General features: G+C 35.0%; 1 protein-coding gene across 4 annotated transcripts; it reads left to right on the top strand.

The window, feature by feature from the left end:
* Positions 1-1,618: 1,618 nt before the first annotated feature.
* LOC140756963 (uncharacterized) lies at positions 1,619-22,205 on the top strand. Of its 4 annotated transcripts, XM_073092505.1 has the most exons (10): positions 1,622-1,885; positions 3,050-3,176; positions 4,334-4,378; positions 5,248-5,316; positions 6,910-6,954; positions 8,341-8,385; positions 9,580-9,681; positions 17,564-17,608; positions 18,547-18,631; positions 18,712-19,306. In XM_073092505.1, exons 1-10 carry the CDS (start codon positions 1,745-1,747, stop codon positions 19,157-19,159), a joined length of 1,152 nt encoding a protein of 383 aa, XP_072948606.1. In that variant the 5' UTR covers positions 1,622-1,744; the 3' UTR covers positions 19,160-19,306. The 4 variants fall into 4 exon arrangements, with proteins under 4 accessions (XP_072948603.1, XP_072948606.1, XP_072948604.1 ...); XM_073092503.1 differs by lacking the exons at positions 18,547-18,631; positions 18,712-19,306 and adding an exon at positions 21,022-22,205 and having other exon boundaries at positions 1,623-1,885; XM_073092502.1 differs by lacking the exons at positions 17,564-17,608; positions 18,547-18,631; positions 18,712-19,306 and adding an exon at positions 14,332-15,876 and having other exon boundaries at positions 1,619-1,885.
* The last annotated feature ends 104 nt before the right edge of the window (positions 22,206-22,309 follow it).

Raw genomic sequence — 22,309 nt, 5'->3', positions numbered from 1 at the left:
GCTGGAACACCTCAGAAAAGTATGTCTCCCTTACCATACCCTTCAAACCAGAACACAGCAGCGCTTAACACTGCTGTTATTAGGCTGATATGGCGGTGGTGCTGCCGGAGTTGAACCGCAGAGGGTTCTATCAGCTTCATTTATTTTTAAACAAAAGGAGAGTTTTTTTATAGTATAGGAGTAGCAGTCGAGCATACAGTCCACCTGCTGGTAAGTGGCTACTGCCACCCATGCAAATCTGTAATCAACCCCAGATAGGACTAGATATGCCTACCTGAGGTCGGCCACAGATGCGCCGCTACCCCTAAGGACTAAGCTGGAAGGCCTCGGAAAAAGTCTGTATCCTTTACCACACCCTTCAAACCAGAACACAGCAGCGCCTAACACTGCTGTTATTAGGTACAAATATTACTTTAGGTAGGTAGATATTTAGGTAGTATTGTACTACTTATCAGGCAGATTGTGCTTACGCTTATATTAAATGTTTCCCGTAACATTGTGGAGTACAACTCGAGTTCTGTTTCGTAAACGTAGTATAATTGAAGGCTCTTGAATTTGCCATCTTTGTGACAACAGCGGCAAAGCGTGTGCAAATTGAATATTTCCGACATCAAGGCCTGTTATTTTTTACGATAGTATTATATTTTAAATGAAATTCCTCACAAGATATAGTTTTAGAATGTTTGTTTCTGTCTCATAAATAATGACTTTGACTTTGACAACGAATCAATGCTGCCACTTGCAACCTCTTCTGAGCTAAAAACAGTAAATCGGCCGTAAAGAGCAAGAAACAGTAAACTTCATAAAAAAAACAATTATTTACGTAGAACAAGAAATTGTCATAAAAAAGGTCATTAAAATAAATTGTCATAAAAAAGGTTATACTTATTACAACAAATCAATCTCTGAAATGCGTATCGAGCCACAGAAATATTTGTCGACAAAAAAAGATATTGCTATTATTAATATTATTTGCCGCCAGGGGCCCAATTTGAGTTCTTCCTGTATGAAAAACATATTTCATAGTACAAAAAATAATGTTTGTATCGGGAATACTTATATAGTAGAAGGGGTAACACTTATATAGTAGAAAAAGAAGATTAAAACAGGAATAACTTCGAAAAAACACTAAATACATCGTTAAAACAGTGCTGTTGGCATCACTGTAATGAATAAGGGATGATATGGGAAAGTTCGATAATGTTAGCCTCACATTTGCAATATCGATATAATAGAACTTTTCGTTACATTCTCCCTATTTTATTCATGAAAAATTTGTCCTATGAAATGTGTTTTTCATACAAGGACGACTGAATTTTGACCCTGTTCGGTATAAGATCTTAAATAACAATACCTTTTTTCGTCGACAAATATTCCTGTGGTCTGTGGTACACATTTCAGAGATTGATTGGTTGTAGTAGAAATCGTAACACCGATGATTTTCACTGTAAAGGCGTGCCTAAAGAATTTTCACTTTGATTAAAAGGTAAAAATCTCTTATTCTTTAACTATTTCTTTCTCTACATAAACATTTGATTTTTTTTTATGAAGTCTACTGTTTTTTTGTGTCTTTCATGGATGATTTGTTGTTTTTAGTTTCGAAGAGTAAGCAAGTGGCAACATTGATTCGTTGTCAGTAAGAAAATTGACAAACAATGAGTGAATGACAGAAACAAATTGTAAAATCGTATTTTTGAGGATTTTCTTCAAAAAATAAGACTATCATAAAATAAATCAGGACTTGATGTCTGAAATATTCAATTTGCACACGCTGTGCCGCTGTTGTCACAAAGATGGCAAATTCAGGAGCCTACAATTATGCTACGTTTACGAAACGGAACTCGAGATGTACGCCACAATGTTACGAGAAACGTTCAATATAAACGTAAGTATAACGTATATTACGTATATTATGGTAAGTCGAGACCTCAGCGTGAGTCGGTAGCCCGTTTTTGTACAGTACTTTAAAAAAATATCGATAAATAGGCCCTTGAGAAAGTATGCGATCTTTTACCCGTCCCTTAAAACACAACAAAATAATAAACACTAAAAAAATATCATCATCAACCATCATCACAACCCATTACTGTCCCACTGCACGGGTCTCCACTCAGAATGAGAAGCGCGCTGGCCAAGTGCGTATTGGTAGACTTCACTAACCTTTGAAATTTTTTTTTTTAAATCTCAGGTACACAGGTTTTCTCACGATGTTTTCCTTCACCGTTTAGCAAGTAATAATTAATTTCTAATATGCACATAACTTTACAAAATCAGAGGTGCGTGCCTGGGCTTGGAACCTCGGACCCCTCGATCGAGAGACCGAGTTTCTTAACCGCTAGGCTATCACAGCTCTTAAAAATACGACGCCTCATAGTATAAAATCCATTAAGCAGCTCAGCATGTGGTCTGAGTTAAAAACAAATGAAGGTGGTAGAACCCTCCACGGTTTGACTCCAGTAGCACCATCGCTACACCTTCTTCTTAATAACAGCAGTGTTAAGGGCTGCTGTGTTCTGGTTTGAAGGGTGTGGTAAAGGAGATGCTTTTTCCGAGGCATTCCAGCTTAGTCCTCAGGGGTAGCGGCGCATCTGTGGCCGACCTCAGGTAGAAATCTAATTTTATCTTGGGTTGATGACAGATATCCATAGGTGGCAGTAGCCACTTATCACTAGATGGACTGCATGTTTATCTGCTACAATACAATAAAAATAGATACAAGATAGTTTATTTTTAAAAATAACAAAAAATACGTCCACACGAATACGACAAAACAATGTACTGATACACAGCAGATGGCGTTGCATGGCTTGTCATTGTCAAGAGAGAGAGAACGAATAAGTCGAATCCTATACTAGGCCTGCCCCCTCTCCGTGCTACGCACTATAGCAAAAGTATCGTGAGGATTTTTCGTGACGCTCGCCTAGCCTTACCCAGCGTACCGCGCGATAAGGAACTTCGTTCCAAAAGACATTACTACAAAGCTTGTTTTAAAAACATTTTATATGAATTTGTATATTTTGATTTCTATGAGACATTTATGTGATTCCAGATGAATATGCCTACAATAGACGCAAGTAACAGTATTTGTGATGACTGCATCAAGAGATTAAGGGATGCTGCGAGCTTCAAGCGGCAAGTTCTGGATTGTGAGCAGAAGTTCCAGTTGTATTGTAAAAGTGAGTGTTTACTAATATTATAAATCCGTAAGAAACTGTCTGTCTGTCTGGTTGTCTCTTCTTCACGCCTAAACCACTAAACCAATTTTAATGAAATTTTGTACAAAGATAGTCTGAGACCCGAGAAAGAACATAGGATAGTTTTTATCCCGGAAATGTCACGGGCACTAGGTATGTCATATTATGTTCTATCAGGCGAAAACTAGTTAATTATATTTTTATTGTCATTAAACAGCTAAGTAAAATGTTTTCTACAGTCCCAGCCCCCCGATTCTCTGTTGTGGGTGCCATGGACATACACAAAGACAAATATACAAATACCCAGACCCAGAAACAGAAATCTTAATTCATTATTTAGAAATCTGTCTGGCTGGGTATTGAACCCGGGACCCTGTGTGCGTCAGACCGGTAAGGTGTTTGCTCCTCCAAGTGGGTCATCTTAGTGGTTTGTAGAAGTAGAAACTGCCTCTTAATTAATGGGTCTGAGGTTCAAATCCCATCGTATTAATCAAAAGTTGTCTGTATTGGAAATCAGTTCTTGCTATAGTGGTGAGAGATATCATTATAAGGAAACTTAATCATGTAAGAATTATAACCCCTCTTACTCTGAGAGGAGACCCGTACCCAGCAGTGGGACAGTAATGGGTTGAACAGGAGTAAGCAGAGTTTTAACCATCAATACTTTATAATATTATTATTATAACTATTTATGACATTGATGAATATTTTCAATGTACAGAATAAAAATGACATGTAATAATTTAATACGACTTATCTTTTATTTTTAATTTTTACATTATTTGTAAATTTTACAATTTTAAATTGTAATGATAGAATGTACGAACTTCTCTTGCTGTAACTATCTTTGTGTACCACATTCTTGTAATAAATAAATTTCATTTAATACTAGCTGACCTGTCAAACTTTGTGTTGCCATATAAATAAAAAAATGTTAAGGGTGAACAACCCTTATCACTTAGGGGTATGAAACATAGATAGTAGCCGATTCTCAGACCTACTGAATATGCATATAAAATTTGGTGAAAAACGGTAAAGCCGTTTCGGAGTACGGTAACTAACACTGTGACACGATAATTTTATATATAAGATTATTAAAGAACATACAAAAAGTATTTGACAATTTGTTTTGATTTCAGATGAACAAGCATTAATAATCAAGGAGGAAATAACATATGATTATGGTAAGTACTCATAGATTTCTTTTAATTCTATATAGGGATGGCGATTCCCGAAAAAGATCGATTAAAAAAGGGGGAAGTTAGCAAAAAAAGTCATGAGGACCAAACAAGCACTGAAATACGTATGCGTCGGCAAAAAATTGTCTATAACACATTCAACCAACGTCGAAAAGATCAACTTTCGATTTTCTACAATGAAAGATCGATTAAGCGAATCGCTCCATTACTGGAGATCGATCAAAATAATCGATTATTTTGCCCCTAGAAATCGATTCGAGATCACCATCCCTAATTCTATAATGCCGTATTTATTTGTGATTATAAAAAATATTGAATTATCTAATATTGAGAGATGCGTGAAGAAATATGAGATAATATTTTTTTAAATGAAGCTGGGGACAAAAAAAAAATCGTCAAATATTATAGTCTACAGTTGATGTAAGTGTGGTATTTCTGCCTAATTACTTAACAGCATTATTTAGTGCTACGAACGAAAGCGGTCGTCCTATGCCGCGGCGTGACTTCGCCGCTTGGCGCAGGGTCTACGGGCCTCGAGGGATCCCTCCTTACCCGGGCAATCTCCTCAGTGGGTTCACTGCCCACCGGTGTTGTGAGCTGCCGTGAGGCAGCGGTTATTTAGTGCTGATAAGATCAAGATTGAAGGGTGTGGTAAGGGAGACATACTTTTCCGAGGCATTCCAGCTTAGTCTTCAGGTAGCGGCGTATCTGTGGCCGACCTCAGGGAGGACTTTTAATCTTATCTAAGCTTGATTACAGATGTCCATGGGTAGCAGTACCCACTTACCATCAGGTGGACTGTATACTTGTTTTCTACCTTAACATAATAAATAAATACATATTCTTTTCAGACAATGATGATAACAATGATAAAGATTCTGTAGAAGAAGGGAATTTAGTAGTGGACGAGTCTTATAACGATGGTAAGTATTTAAAGGATATACTTCAGTTTAGGTGGTAGAACCCTTTGTGGTTTGACTCCGGAGGCACCACCGTCACACCTATTTCTGTGTTGTAACAGCAGTCTCAAGTGCTGCTATGTTTCGATTTAAAGTGTGGTAAGGGAGATATATATCCGAGTTATTTCAATTTAGTCTTAGGATAATTTAATCTTAGGATAGTTTAATTTTAGGATAGCAACCGATCTGTGGCGGGTAAAACTCCAATCCTATCCGAGGTTAATTACAGATCTCCATATGACATTGTATTTTGTTTAGACTGTGCGTTTGATATTCCCGCGCTGGCTTCGTCCCGCTAATATCTGCAATTTGTTATTGCGACGGGACTCGTTTCTATATTCGGACTATAACTCTTTTATTAAAAGACTTTATCAAATGAATAGATTTTATTCGGATTCGTAAAAAAAGATTTTTCAAAAGTGTTTGTTATATAAATTTGTTTTGTTTCATTTCAACAATTAAGTGCAAATTAGTTACTCACAGAATAAAGTAAGAATTATTGGTCTATTTTTACTCAAGTGGAAAATTGCAGCTCAACCGTTGATGGTTAAGTTGTTACATTTAACCCTCGCATACATACGAAATAACAAGACAAGATAAAAACTTGTTATAAGTATACGTCGTTTAGTAAAATAGGGGGACCTAGATATTATTATACGTCCTCTCATTTGTATTTAGTGTCCGAAGTGTCGGTTTCGGTTAGCTTCGGCCAAAGAAAAGCATTTTCGGCAAAACCTTCGGCTTCGGCCGAAGTGGACCGAAGTTTTGACCGAAACTGAATGTCACGCACTGAAATTGAACGTATGTCCGAGATCACGATAGAAATGATGACCCACGGAGGGTACACGCTTAAGTCGTTTAGGCTTTTACAATTGACATTGACAAGAAAACACAATATATTGAAAGGATTCTCAAAAATGACTTAGTTTAAAAAAACACTTTAAGATTTATTATATTTTCAATTAATAAATACAGCAGTCGGCCATCTTGTCTGAAACGCTAACACTGAATTGCTTGAAATTTTGTATGGGAAGTTCTAACTTGACGTCACCAACGGACGCCATGACACTCGCGAGCGTTTTCGCGCTTAATTCAAAATGGCTATAAACAAATGCTATTATTTTCTTTAATACTAAATTTATTACCGAAATAATACGATTTTTGGAATCGGTAGACATGTACCTACGCTATAGAAGCGGTTTTCAAAATTTGTCATCATGCCTATTGGTATAAACTTATTAGTTATAACGAATTAAAACTCGAGCAATTTATAATGTCTCAGCTCCTTTATACTACATCTCGGGCGCAACGATATGTTTCATTTTATTTACAACATCGTATTCTATAATAATTTAAGTATTGTATAGTCCGCGTAAAACTGCTAGTCCGCTCTGAATATAGAAATGAATCGCGTCGGCATAGCAAATTGTATCACTACACCTGCTCGCAACAACTTCAGAGCTATATGGCGCGGACAATACAAAACCCTTGGAAGAATAAACGTTATGATATATATATATTTTTTTTAGATAAAACATGTTTATTTTTCTTTTTCAGATACACAATGTAAAGCCGAACACCCCGACGAAAGCAGCGTGAAAGGTAAATGTAATAAAAGTATGTTTTCTTCAAACAAATTTTGTTTATCTCTTCGCTTTATTTATTTGGTACACAAACTAACACAAATACTCTATCCACATTCTCGAATTATGACCGTTTGTTGAGACTTGGTAAGCTACATTAAGTGATGTCTATCCGTGACCTGTGGGGCGTCAAAATTAAAAAAAAAGTTTTTTTTTACCTATTTTTCAATTCTTTTGGGGAAATCTCTGAAATAAGGCTGACAGTCCAGGATGTTAAACCAATTATTGTTACTCTTATAATACGATAATCAAATGAAAGGGTTTGCTGATAAGACTACGAAACAAATGTAATTATTAAAAATGTGCACAAAATTTAAAGGAAATAAAAAAATTGAAATATTCACAGTGCCACCGAAATTGATATAAAAATTGACATTATCCTTTTAATATTTTAATTATAATTATCACTCATAAATCAATCAAGCAATCACAGAACACAATTAATATTATTAGTATTATTGGTAACTTTCAAATTATACCCTTTTTACTTATGGCTTAATGTTTTAAATCATTCGAAAAAGAAAGTTTCAGCATTAATGGAGATGGTTTTGTATTTTATGGAATATATTTATTTAGTAAGAAGATTTAAATCTATAGTCCGATTCATAATTAGGTGTCCAAAACGTAAACAAAGGTGTTGACCTGTCAAGAAATACGTTTCAAATGGTAGTTTCTTATTTTTGACGATATTAAAGTAATACAACGATAATAAAATAATAATCTACATAAATTAAGATCAATTAATATTTTTCAATATTTATATTAACTCAATTTCGTTTCATACAGTAATAATAATACAAACAAGATTTATGGTTGAAAATAAAAATATAATAATTGTAACACAATCGGGATCCAAAACATTTTTTGTGCCGCCATTTTTAAGTTTGGTAGTTGATGTTATTCATTTATGTGATCGTGGTAGAACTCTAATGTTCTCTCGTTTTCATAGCGCGTTTGTTAAATTGTGTGTATTTATTAAATTCTTGTTTTTTGTTGAGTTTCATAAAGTTTTAGTTTCTTGTTAATTTATTAAAGGTTTACAATACATGGAATCTTATTTTGACAATGACATTTCTTTGGTTACACTTTGGACACCTAGTTCTGAATCAGACTAATCTATAAAAGACTAATCTATAAAATTTTGCCACATTATTGATAGATGTCGCTGCAAGCTTTTATTACTTACGAAAGTAGAGTAAAAGAGAGCGATTTATATTTAGTGGTATAAGTCCCTCCCTTTTGTTTCAATATATGACGTCATGTTCCAAAAATTGTACACTTAATCTCGACCAGTTATCGAATATCGCCGCCTCAGAAGTTTTACTTCAATAATTTCATATTTCAGATTGTAAGCCAGAGGGAAACTACTATTGGGAAGTAAAAATTGAAGGTAAGTGGCTGAGTGAAGACTGTTCATACGTAGTGCGACTGTCATGGTATCGTTGTCACAGCTTATGAGTGTCCATAATTACACTCTTTTTTTATTTTTTTTTATTTACATGTATTTAAATTAGCCTGTCCACATACATCAAAACAGAACTGCTTCGTGTTAGAAATGGGTGTGGCAATCCTATCTCCCTGCAGAACCATACTGCCTTTTAGAGGTCTCTGTAGCTAAAGAGTAAAAATGAAACCCTATTATACATATATATATTATATTAGCCTTTGCGTCTGTTCTATCTCCTGAACTATAAGAGAGAAACATTTGAAATATTTACAAAGAATGTGTAATGATGGTCGCTATGACAACAAATACTAAAAATAAAAGAAAGATTGAAAATAAATCGGGGTCGCCATAGGAGAAATATATAGCTATTTTTCGATGTTTTTAACTTAGTCTATTAAATCGTAATAGATATACAGTTCGAATATTCACAATGTATGTACTTCAATGTTTAATTTATATTATGAGTGTGTTATTATTATTATGTATCTTGAGTTTTATATGTACGTATATCCCACTATTTTGTAATTAACATAAGTAATTTGTAATTGATATGTGTGTGTGTACAATGCATTACGTAATAAAGTTATTTCATTTCATTTCAATGGTTGCTATAATAACAAAAACTAAAATTAATGAAAATGGTACGGAAACCTCCATGTGCGAGTTTAACTTGCACTTGGCCACTCAATAAATCAAAATATTTTTTTTATTCAAAATAAGTTCTTTACAGAGCACTTTTTGAATGTCAATACAATTACCACCACTTCACGGTGTTTCGTTATGGAGAAGAAGCGGCGAAGGAAACTCCATAACACACATCTTTAAAAAAATGTTTTATATAATGGCACTTAACGTAATGGTAGATGTGGAGCTGGGGGTACTTCAGACCACACCGTTTTATCAGTCAGATAATCACTGAACCTATAGTATGCTTTTTTACATAGTGTTGTTTTTTTACATAGTGTTTACCGTGTTATACGTGTGACAGTGTTGCTGCAGTCGAACTACGATAAATTTGCTCTATTTTAATACGCTTTTATTTATTATGGTTACAGTAATTGTAGTATTTTTTACAAATAAATATTTCTTTCTTTCTTTCTTTCTTTCTTTCTAATTTCCATCGATTTCTGTTTTCAGATGAATGGGAACAGACAGAGACAGTCATTCAGAATCCCAATAATACGGAAGATAGAGAAGTTAAAGAATCTGTTAGGAAAAAGATGAGAAAGACAATTAAAGGTAGGTTACCAATAGAAGACTGGTTTGTTGATTAATAATGTTGTTGAAATGGAAATACATGTAATTATTATAATATATAGCCTATGTCATAATTTAGGTGAATTTAAGACATCTTTTATGTTGAAAACTATTGGTACTTTAGCCTGCGGGCCGTGCCAAAGAATGATACACACATTGATGGTGGTAGAACTCTTCTTAGGGTCCGTACACAAAACTGCGATGCGACGTCGCATCGCAAAAATCTGCGAGCTCCCTCGACGCATCGCAAGAACTTGCGAATTGATTCGCATCGCACAGTGGTTGTTGTTGTTGGTCACCCTGAGAGACGCTACGCCGCACGATATCGCATCGCAGCAATTCGCATCGCAATTTTCTGCGTTGCGAATTCGCATCGCAGTTTTGTGTTCGAGCCCTTAGTTCGATTCCGAAGCCTACTCTACCACACATACTTGTGTGCCTATACTGGTCACAATTTAATAGGCCCATTTTGACACATGCCATCCCAATGTCTTGAAATAACTTTTTAGTAGGGAAATTACGACCACGTGACGGTTAGAGCTTGCAGCTTCAAAGCATTCGGAAGAAACCATAATCGATTAACTTTCAAATAATCGAAACTTAGAATTAGCAATAATTAATTATTTATCCATTTTTCATTATAACAACAATAAAATAATGAAAACTTTGTTTCTTAGTGAATGATAAAACGAAAAAAAATACAGTTTATGACCGATGCTTTATTTCATCTTCTAAAAAGGATTACATTTTTAAATTACATCAGAATTTATTTTCTTTTCTCCTTTTTAATACGCTTTTATTAGCTTGAGACGTATGTATGTTGGTATGTTGGTATGTTAGTATGTTTGTATGTTAGTATGTAACGGAATCTTTGAACATGATTTTAACCCCCTTCAAAACGTCGGATTAACTCGAAATTTGGCATACTTATTAAGGACCGATGAGAATTCAATATTTTAAACATTCTGACCCGTTATCCTTCCTAGGATAATCAGGATTAGCGATTTTCAATGACCCAATATTCATTTTTGCACTGCTAAGCAAAGGTGCTGATGCTGATTCGAAAGATAAACTTGATAATACGCTACGTAATAATCATTAAAATAATCGCTAAAATAATCACTAAAAAATGAAAAATAAATAATAGTTTAAAAAAACTAAAAAATACGCTTTTATAAAAAATTCGACTAAAAAATGGAAAATAAATAATAGTTTAAAAAAACTAAAAAAATGCACTTTTTAAAGAAAATCCAACTAAAAAATAGAAAATATATTTTTTTAAATTTGAATTAAGAATAGTTTAAATAAGATAAAAATATTTTTTATTGTAAAAAAGTGTGGGGTGCTTTTTAAGATATTATCAAAATGATAATCCTTCTACTCAATATCTATCAATAAAATATATATAACTATTGACACCATGCACCCCATATTTATTATTGAATATTTAAATGATTTAGAAAAATAAAGAATAAATATTCTGTTTACAAAATATTAAGTAATTTATACAATACGATGTGTGGTTGTAATCGATATGTCGTAAAAATTGGTTTCTTTGGTTATCGATTTGTATGTCACATGCTTAGAGCCTAGCGATGGCATGTGTCAAAATGGGCCTATTAAATTGTGACGACTATAATAGTGTTTAACTCTTCTATATTCTGGTTTGAAGTGAGTAGGGTTGTGGGCAAGGGAGACCTACTTGGCCAAGGCCTTCCCAGTTAGTCCTCAGTAGCAATGCATCTGTGGCCAATCTGGATTCTAATCTTATCTGGGATTGATTATAGATGTCCATGAGCGATAGTGACCATGTACCGTTAGGTGGACTGCTCGTTTGCTACTTCTATGTTATAAAAAAAATGTGAGCCGTCACGGGACGCCTGGCAGATGTGAAACATCGACATTATTTTGTAAAAGTAATATGCAGAAAAGAACATATTGTGATAGGAACTAAATATGTCATAATGATAAAATAAAATATTACGTTTTTTTTTCAGGTAACGATGACTATTTATTGAATTCGATTGCGCATGGCGACGTGTCGCCACACCGTACACACTACTGCATATACACTGTATATATATACCATCGTATAGCGTGGCGACGTCGCCACAGCGATGTTTCACATCAAAAATGATATATTTCACAATTGATATAAAACTGGTATAGTCCGCGTAAAACTGCTAGTCTGCTCTCAATATAGAATGAATGAATCGCGTCGCCATAGAAAATTGACCACACCTTCTCGCAACAACTTCAGAGCGGACTAGTAGTTTGGCGCGGACTATACAAATTGCACCGGTTGTCGATTGTTTTTTTTACGCTATACGATGGTATATATACAGTCTATATGCAGTAGTGTGTACGGTGTGGCGACGCGTCGCACTGCGCAATCGACTGTGCGATTCTCTCCCACTCGATCTGGCGTTAAGCCATCTTTCTCGCTACACTGAGCTCGAATACCTATAGTGTTGTTTACTACAGTAAACATAACCTGTTTTACTTGAAAGCAAATTATTTTTCTGATAATAAAATGTCTGACCGTGATAATTTAGAGAGTGAAAGTGATCAGCCTCCTGCAAAGAAAGCAAAATCACACTATGACACACGATCAAGTCATCAGTAAGTTAATTAAATTTTTATAATTAAAGTATGCATTTATCTGTGCATTAAGCACGCGTATATTTGGTGTGTTTTGAGCGCCAGCAAATGTAAAATCTACTATCTTGGTAGATTAAAACTCCCATAAATTTCATTGCATACAATGTTTTTAAATTATTAATTAATTTTAATTTCATTCTTATTGAAATTAATGCATTAAAACAATTGCTCAGAGAATAAATTTATTAAGACTGACAGAATTGTATTTCAAAATCAGCTGATGGCGTGCAGCGCACGAAAGTTTTTTCTTATTTGTTATAAATATGAACATTAAAAAATTAATTAATTTTTCTAATCATAGTGGCATTTATTGTGAAACATTGATATTAATACTTATAATTTACGATTTTAATAATATATTGAAATAACTAGCTAAGATTCTTGAGTTTACTAATATATTGAAGCCAATTTAAATTTTTCTGTATATTTTAATAACATATTTTTTATAAATATTTCAGAATCCAACAATCATCACAGGGGTCACAAAATATTATTATTGAAACTGGACATCTCCAAGATCAGTTAAACACAAGACACAAGACTATTAATGTTATGTAAGATTTTGTAAATCTAATAGTACCAGAATATACTAATTTTTATTTAAGCTTCTTTTAACACTTATATATTTTTTAGAGTAAATAAAAATAAAAAAGAACGTCAAAAACGATACAGGGAGCGGAACAGAGACAAATTAAAGCAGCGTGAAGCGGAAAGAAGAAAACGCATACAATATTCACGAAGTATTGCCGGACCATCTACCTCTTCAAAGACGAAAAGAAAGAAGAAGAACTGAATAATGAAGAAATAATTACTGCTCAAAGTTCATCTGGTTCGGAAAAAATACAACCATCATCCATTCAAAGAAATGATCAAGATAATGAACTAAATGCTCTCCAAAAAAAAAGAGAACGTCAACAAAGATACAGGGAGCAGAACAGAGAACTTTCAAAACCAATAAAGACAAACTACCATTGATTTTAGCTGGGGATTTCAATGTAAATTTTGCAAAAGATGAATCAACGCCATTAATTACGTTTCTCCAAGAAGAATTTCAATTGCAAATTAATAACAATCCAAGAGAAGCTAGCAACAGATACGGAACAACAATAGATGCTGTATTGATTAGATATCTTGATAATGTTATGCCCAATAGTTTTGTAACATACTTCAGTTACCATCGACCAATTGTCACAGTAATACCGTCCTCAGAGGCAACATCGAATATAACTATTACCGAAGTCACTGATTAAACGAATTAAGTAGTCACGATTTTAAATAAATTCGTAAATTTTTGTATTTAATGAAAATAAATGTTTATTCAATAAATAGTCATCGTTATCTGGAAAAAAATTCGTAATATTTTATTTCATCATTATGATATATTTAGTTCCTATCACAATATGTTCTTTTCTGCATATTACTTTTACAAAATAATGTCGATGTTTCACATCTGCCAGGCGTCCCGTGACGGCTCACATTTTTTTTACGTTATTTCTGTTTGGATCCAAATTGTGAGAGTAACAGCAAGCAGAATCAGTAATGTTTTGTTTAATCTATGTAAACCGTGCGGTGCCGCGATACCCGGTCCTAGACTGGGAACTTGACTGCTACCAGATGTCTAGATATTAATACACAAAGCTAAAACTTCGGTTGCATTTTTTATAAGCTTTTTACAAATATTGCGCGAATAGTGTGAGATTCAGCATGCTTTGTATGGAAATGTGGTACCGAACAAAATTTATACGAAATATGTGTTACAAATCCTTAAAATAGGTAAATATCCATTTAACAATTGTCAAGTGACACCAATTTCCGATTCGAATTCAATAGTCTATGTCAAAGTATTATACCTTGGCCAAGCGAGCCCTCATTTTTCTCAAATTATTGCCGTCCTACCAAGGCGAAAAAATGGACTCTGTAGATTCAAACTTTCTAAGTTTTGGTAAATTTGATTTATTAATTAATTTACAGATAAAGTCCAGAAAAATGTAATGAAGTCAGAGAAAAAGATAAAATTGGTCCCAGAAAATGAAAGTCTGGTAGACACGGACAAGGGCCAAGCGTACAAATGTAATATTTGCGGTAACACGTACACTGCGCTCGGCTCGTTGAGAAAGCACATACAGAAACGACATGACGTCACATACAAATGTACCATTTGCGATACGACTTTAAGCGATCGAGCTAAGTATATAGCGCACAAGAAAACTCATCCAAAACGCTGGTCGTGCCAGTTTTGTTCCAAAACATACAATAACGTATGGAGCTGTAAGCAACACGAGAACACACACACACAAGAGGTACAATACCAGTGCGATATATGCAAGAAGTCCTTTGCGTACAAGCTGACATTGACGAGGCATATCCTAGGGCACTACGGCAGGAATAAGAAGTTTGTTTGTGATATTTGTGGGCTGACGTTTAGCGATACGACCAACATGAGGATGCACGTGCTGACCGTACATCACAAAGTGAGACCGTTCAAATGTACGGTCTGTCCGAAAAGTTTCACGTTTAAGAAACATTTAACAGTTCATTTCAGAGATCACACAGGCGAACGGCCTTTCACGTGCGAAGTGTGTTTGCTTTCCTTCAAATCGTCGACTACCCTTAAACGACATATACAACAACATCATAATGAAAAACTGCCACAGGGTTCAAGGAAATTTACTTGCAAAATTTGCTCGCAAGAATTCGAGAGGAGAGGCCAGTTACAGTCCCACATGAGGACTCATATCGGTCAGAAGGAGTTCAAATGCCACATTTGCGTAAGGGATTTCTGTTCAAGTTTTACCCTCAAACGTCATATAGATGAGCACAATGGTATCAAACAATTCGTTTGTGAGATATGCAACACGAGGTTTACACAAAAAACTCAATTGTTGAGACACAACAGGAGATTTCACGACCCGAACAGGATAATTCGAGAGAAAGTGAAGTGTGATCTATGTAACGTATACTTCAGAGATCTAGAGAAACACATGAATACGCATAATAAAAGGCCGTTTGCCTGCGAATTATGCAATAAGAGATACCCAGAGAAAAATACCCTTAACAGACATATAAAACATGTACACGTAGGTGTAAAAGAGCACGCATGCACCATGTGTGATAAGCAATATGCCAAAAAGTCAAACTTGAAGAGTCACATCCTAAAAGTACATAAAGATATGAAACAGGAGGAAACGTGACGTAGATGTCAATAAAAAGAAAATATTAAAGCTTCAAGGCAGCTTAAAAGAAGTTATATTACGAATCGTTAAACACCAAAACTGAAGTATTTTTAAAACAGGCATAATAATATACAGATATATAGAAGCATTAGGACATGCTATCTTTAATTTATGTTTTTAGATTCAATAGGGTGTCGTGAAATAAAATAATAAAATTATTGTTTCAATAAAACAAATACACGGTTAAGTAGACACTAGTCTTGGGTGTAATAGTTCGGGATTGCGGGAGATTAATGAAATATAAAAAAATCCTGTTTTATTCGTTTTTATCGCAAATATGTATTTGGGTTATGTGAATAAATTGTTGATACCCGAGTTAGTTTTTTACGACGTTACCTTTTTTCGACCGAAGGTTTAGTGCCGTTGATATCGTAGAATACTATTTCCGTGATTTCAATATGATAATATAAGACCAAATTTCATATTTTAAGTATTTTTGTTAATAATTCATAATTTAACTAAGGGTACACGCGGCTTCGCTCGCATTTTAAAGAAATAATATTACATACATAAAACGGAAAATTTGTACCTGCATTGGAATGACAGTGGTGCCATCTGTCGAAAATTGGTCTTACCAACTCCCAAACCCTCGTGGGCTCTTGGACAACAACTTTGCTAAAGATCATCAATTAATCAAATGCATAGTTTCCGATTCTATAACTACTTACAATTAAAAAATAATTAAAAAAAACCTTTTCCCACGGACTAAATTGTGAATCTAAACCATTCTCAAGTCCTCTGGAACACACACAACAAATTTCATCAAAATCAGTCCAGTCGTTTAGGAGGAGTTCAGTGACACACACGCACATAAGAAATATATATAAAGATTTGGAACGCAACCGATTTTTTGTTTTACGTCTCGCCGCTGTGTGGCGCTCTCTTCCCTTCCCTCTCCCGAAATTTGTAATGCGTAAGTACTTTAATAAAACATAATTACTTTACAAGCTCTTTATTTGATAATGAAGTCTGTTAAAACCCTACAATTTACTCCGGAATAAAGAATTTTACTCCGGAAATTGCGAGACACACACCAAAAAACAATCAAACTGTTATTTGCAGTTTCATTAAATACTGATGCAAAAGGCCCTGTACCTGAGGTACGTGTATGCAAAATTGATCGATTTTGAAACCAAATGATGTCTATTAAAAAGTATTGAAAGATATGTTAATCGTTGGTGGGAAGTTGAAAAGAACATGGAAGAATAGTTCATTAAGTAATCACCTGTCCATTTTATTGAAAAATAAACGTTAAAAATGGCGGAAACTTAACTGCATATTAAAAGAGAAATCTGGATTATAGTGTTATTCTGTATTAGTTTATTTCAGATGATTATGATGACCTTGATGATAAAGATTTTGATGATAACTCAGGATTGGGTGAGACTGGTGATGGTAGGGTTTGTATTAAAGAAATTTTGGTTTAAGTTTTTTTTTTTTTATAATATTGAAGTGGCAAACGAGAATGCAGTTCATCTGATTTTAAGGAGTTACCGCTCATGGATGTGTAAACAACCATAGATAGGGTTAGGCTACATCTATTTTATAGGTAAATATATTTGTCCTTTTAGTTCCGGGACTAGAATAGGTCCCCGGCCTGTCTTAAGAGGCGACTAAAAGGGGGCTTCCGGGATTGCGGGCGGCAAGAGTGGAAGCTCGAACCGTCCAGCAAGCGACCCCGAGAAGGACGACAGTTTGTGTGGTCGCATACCGTCTTAATCACCAGATGTTGTGGGAGGAGCGCACGCTCCCCCAGGCCCGATCTCGGTATCGCGCTTGGAGGACTCCGGTTGTGTTCCGTCGGAGATTCCGGAGTTCTCCAACAAGAGTTGAGGACGGCCACCTTTAGTGCGGTAATAGTCCCACATAACCCGGCGTCGCTCCCTTTAGTACCTTTTGAAGGTTCGCCCTCGTAAACAAAAAAAGTTATATCTATTTTATAGGTAAATATGTGTGTTTTTATTTTTCAGATACAAATTGTAAATCTGATGCTTTCGACAAAAACGACGTCAACGGTAAATTTAATTTGAATTTATATGTTTTAACAAGTTTTGATGTGAAACATCTATAGCCGCACGTAAAACCGATTTCTGGCGTGGCGACGCATGCCGTGGCGACGCGTTGCCACGCTATACGATGGTATATATATACAGTCTATATGCAGTAGTGTGTACGGTGTGGCGACGCGTCGCCATGCGCAATCGACTGTGCGATTCTCTCCCACTCGATCTGGCGTTAAGCCATCTTTCTCGCTACACTGAGCTCGAATACCTATAGTGTATACTCCGTAGTGTACACAGTGTTGTTTACTACAGTAAACATAACCTGTGTTTTACTTGAAAACAAATTATTTTTCTGATAATAAAATGTCTGACCGTGATAATTTAGAGAGTGAAAGTGATCAGCCTCCTGCATAGAAAGCAAAATCACACTATGACACACCATCAAGTCATCAGTAAGTTAATTAATTTTTTATAATTAAAGTATGCATTTATCTGTACATTAAGCACGCGTATATTTGGTGTGTTTTGAGCGCCAGCAAATGTAAAATCTACTATCTTGGTAGATTAAAATTCACATAAATTTCATTGCATATAATGTTTTTAAATTATTAATTAATTTTAATTTCATTCTTATTGAAATTAATGCATTAAAACAATTGCTCAGAGAATAAATTTATGAAGACTGACAGAATTGTATTTCAAAATCAGCTGATGGCGTGCAGCGCACGAAAGTTTTTTCTTATTTGTTATAAATATGAACATTAAAAAATTAATTATTTTTTCTAATCACAGTGGCATTTATTGTGAAACATTCATTATTGATACTTTAAATTTACGATTTTAGTAATATATTGAAATAACTAGCTAAGAATCTTGAGTTTACTAATATATTGAAGCCAATTTAAATTTTTCTGTATATTTTAATAACATATTTTTTATAAATATTTCAGAACCATCACAGGGGTCACAAAATATTATTATTGAAACTGGACATCACCAAGATCAGTTAAACACAAGACATACTATTAATGTTATGTAAGATTTTGTAAATCTAATAGTACCAGAATATACTAATTTTTATTTAAGCTTCTTTTAACACTTATATATTTTTTTAGAGTAAATAATAATAAAAAAGAACGTCAAAAACGATACAGGGAGCAGAACAGAGACAAATTAAAGCAGCGTGAAGCGGAAAGAAGAAAACGCATACAATATTCACAAAGTATTGCCGGACCATCTACCTCTTCAAAGACGAATAGAATAGAACTAAATAATGAAGAAATAATTACTGCTCAAAGTTCATCTGGTTCAGAAAAAATACAACCATCATCCATTCAAAGAAATGATCAAGGTAATGAACTAAATGCTCTCCAAAAAAAAAGAGAACGTCAAAAAAGATACAGGGAGCAGAACAGAGATAAATTGAAACAACGTGAAGCGGAAAGAAGGAGGCGTCTACAAAATGCAGATGTGATTACAGAATTATCTACTTCTCCAAACATCGAATTTACAGAAATAATTAACGACCCAACAATGATGATGAAAACGAAATCCAATATATGATGAAAACGAAAATGAAATTTTAGAAAAAAGAAAAGAATTTGAGTCAAATATTGATATTCAAAAGACAATTGATATATGCCGACAATTATGTCATGAAGGTGAGTTAATAGATGACGAATCAGAAGCTCGAGACGTTGCTACAAGATTTCCGGATTCCGGATTTCCGCTTTGAAGAATTGTACAGAAATCCGAATGCTGCGGTTAATGAAGATTTACGTTTAGCTACGCTTAAAAATTTGGGAGCAATAGCCAAAAGAAGAGAAAATATCATGAGTAATGATCGTTTTTGCGAACTCATGAGAAGCGCTAATGAAAAACAGAAAGATTTGCTGCTACACGTCATTCATCACAAATTATCTGCAGAGAGATCACCTTTACAATTATTTTTTACTGGGCCAGCTGGATGTGGAAAACCCTTTGTAATAAAATTGATAATGGAAGTATATAACAGATTTTCTGATAATGATGGGTTCTGCAATTCATACATTACGTGTGCTTCGACTGGTAAAGCTGCAGAAGCTATTAACGGAACTACTATTCATACTGCATTGAAAATATCATTGTCAAAACTAATTCCGTTGTCAATAGAAACAGCACAACAATATCGATGCTTATTTAAATATGTCAAAGTTTTAATAATTGACGAAATCAGTATGATTGGTGCCGAGCTCTTGAACCAAATAGACGCAAGACTAAAACAAATAACCGGAAATTTTGATGAAAATTTTGGTAGTCTAGACATTATTTTTATTGGAGATTTGCGATAATTACCTCCAGTCCGTGCAACTCCAATCTATAAGCAGTCTAAACAAGGGATGATTGGACCCTTACTTTGGCGAGGATTAAAATTCTACGAATTAACTCAAATAATGCGTCAAGAGAAGAGAGATGATTTATTAGATATCTTGATAATGTTATGTCCAATAGTTTTGTAACATACTTCAGTTACCATCGACCAATTGTCACAGTAATACCGTCCTCAGAGGCAACATCGAATATAACTATTACCGAAGTCACTGATTAAACGAATTAAGTAGTCACAATTTTAAATAAATTAGTAAATTTTTGTATTTAATGAAAATAAATGTTTATTCAATAAATAGTCATCGTTATCTGGAAAAAAATCTTAATATTTTATTTTATCATTATGACATATTTAGTTCCTATCACAATATGTTCTTTTCTGCATATTACTTTTACAAAATAATGTCGATGTTTCACATCTGCCAGGCGTCCCGTGACGGCTTACATTATTTTATTTATCTTGAAGGTGGTAGACCTTTGTGGTTCGACTCCGCCGGCACTACCGCCACACTTATTTCTGCCTTATAACAGCAGTGTTAAGCGCTGTTGTGTTCTGGTTTGAAGAGTGTGGTAAGGGAGGCATACTTTTTCGAGGCGTTCCAGCTTAGTCCTCATGAGTAGCGGCGCATCTGTAGCCCACATCAGGTAGGAATATCTAATCCTATCTGGGGTTCATTACAGATGTCCATGGGCGGCAATAGCCACTTACCATTAGGTGGACTGCATGCTCGTCTGCTACTCCTATACTATATAAAAATGTCATGCCCTATACAGTGTGATACATTTCGAGTTTAAATTAATGTCCGACCGAAGTGTCTGCTTCGGATACTTTCGGCCAACAACCCAGCAACGACAAACATTTCTGCTTCGGCCTAAATGGGCCGATGTTTTGGCCGAAGCAGAATCTAGCTATCAGGTTTCTACCTAGCGATATTAAACGAATTGTCTGACGGATATAATAGTAATAATTGTTTGTAGATTAGTATAATCGTTTATTTACGATATTTATTTACTTATTTATTTGATATGAGATCTTATTACTAATTAATAATTTACAGATGAAGTCAAGGAAAGTGAAAGGAAAATTAAAGACACGGGAACTTCGGACCTAAACATCGGAGCTGCAATAAAGACAGATAAGCACACAGCATATAAATATCAGTGCGATGTCTGTAAAAAGTACTATCTCTGCAAATCATCGTTAAAGTGTCATATTAAAAAGCATTTCGGAATGTATAAGAAGTATATTTGTGACTTTTGTGGGCACGTTTTTAACAACGCAGCCTACATGGAGATGCACATGTCGAGCGTTCACCAGGAGCGAAGACCGTTCAAATGTACTCTCTGTCCAAAAACTTTTACGGCGAATAAACATCTGACAGTGCACTACAGAGATCACACTGGTGACCGACCGTACAGCTGCGACGTTTGTTCAGCTTCCTTCAAATCATGGTGTTTACTGAAACGCCATAAAAAATCCAAACATTCTGATACCGTACAGGTAAAAAAATCACTTGGCCGAAGATATATTTGCAAAATTTGCGCGCATGACTATAAATCACGTGGCAAACTACAGTATCACATGCGGGTTCATGCCGAACAAGAGTTCAAATGTGATATTTGCGTAAAAACCTTCAGTACAGGTTACACACTGAAACGTCATATGGCTGAGCACAGCGGTGTCAAAAAATACATCTGTGAGATTTGCAACAACGCATATACCCAAAAATCGCACATGGAGAGACACAAATCGGTATACCACGAGCCACACTGGAAACCCCCGGACAAAGTCAAGTGTAATCTATGTCACATATATTTTAAAGATATAGAGAAACATATGAACGCGCATAATAAAAGGACGTTTGCCTGCGAACGGTGTAATAAGAGTTACCCACAGCGGAATACGCTAAACAGACATATAAAACTTGTGCATGAAGGAGCAAAAGAGCATCCCTGTACCATGTGTGGTAAGCAATATTCGCTAAAGAAAGCTCTGGACAGTCACATGCTAAAAGTACATAATGAAACAGAACGAAACAGAACAGAAACAGAAAGAGGAAACGTAAATTAGGTTTAATTACAACATATTGTTAATGGTAATTAAAATAAACTTTAACGTTATGCTGTTTGTCCACCGCCACCGTCACCGAGCTGATACCGATAATTAATGTCGGCGCCGAAGTAGCGTACATACATTTACTATAGCCGCTTGTCCACCGCACGTCCCCCGAGCACCGTCATCCCGCCCGCCGATATTTGAGTAGATCGACGTGACCGCTAGATCGGCACCGAGATTTCGACGGGCAGATGTGACGGCAATATAAAACACGTTGGAACTTATCCATA

The sequence above is a fragment of the Epargyreus clarus genome, unplaced genomic scaffold, assembly GCF_041222505.1.
Source record: "Epargyreus clarus isolate Ecla_fem2 unplaced genomic scaffold, WU_Ecla_fem_2.2 ptg000036l, whole genome shotgun sequence".
NCBI classification, from domain to species: domain Eukaryota; kingdom Metazoa; phylum Arthropoda; class Insecta; order Lepidoptera; family Hesperiidae; genus Epargyreus; species Epargyreus clarus.
The sequence above is the reverse complement of the archived record's forward strand: the minus strand, read 5'-3'. Positions and strand labels throughout refer to the sequence as shown.

Excerpts from the sequence above, each read along its gene's own strand:
- LOC140756963 (XM_073092502.1), top strand. The coding sequence starts at position 1,745 with ATGTCTGAAATATTCAATTTGCACACGCTGTGCCGCTGTTGTCACAAA. Across the intron at positions 5,317-6,909 it reads GGACGAGTCTTATAACGATG|ATACACAATGTAAAGCCGAA; the intron begins GTAAGTATTTAA and ends TTTCTTTTTCAG. Across the intron at positions 6,955-8,340 it reads CGACGAAAGCAGCGTGAAAG|ATTGTAAGCCAGAGGGAAAC; the intron begins GTAAATGTAATA and ends TTCATATTTCAG.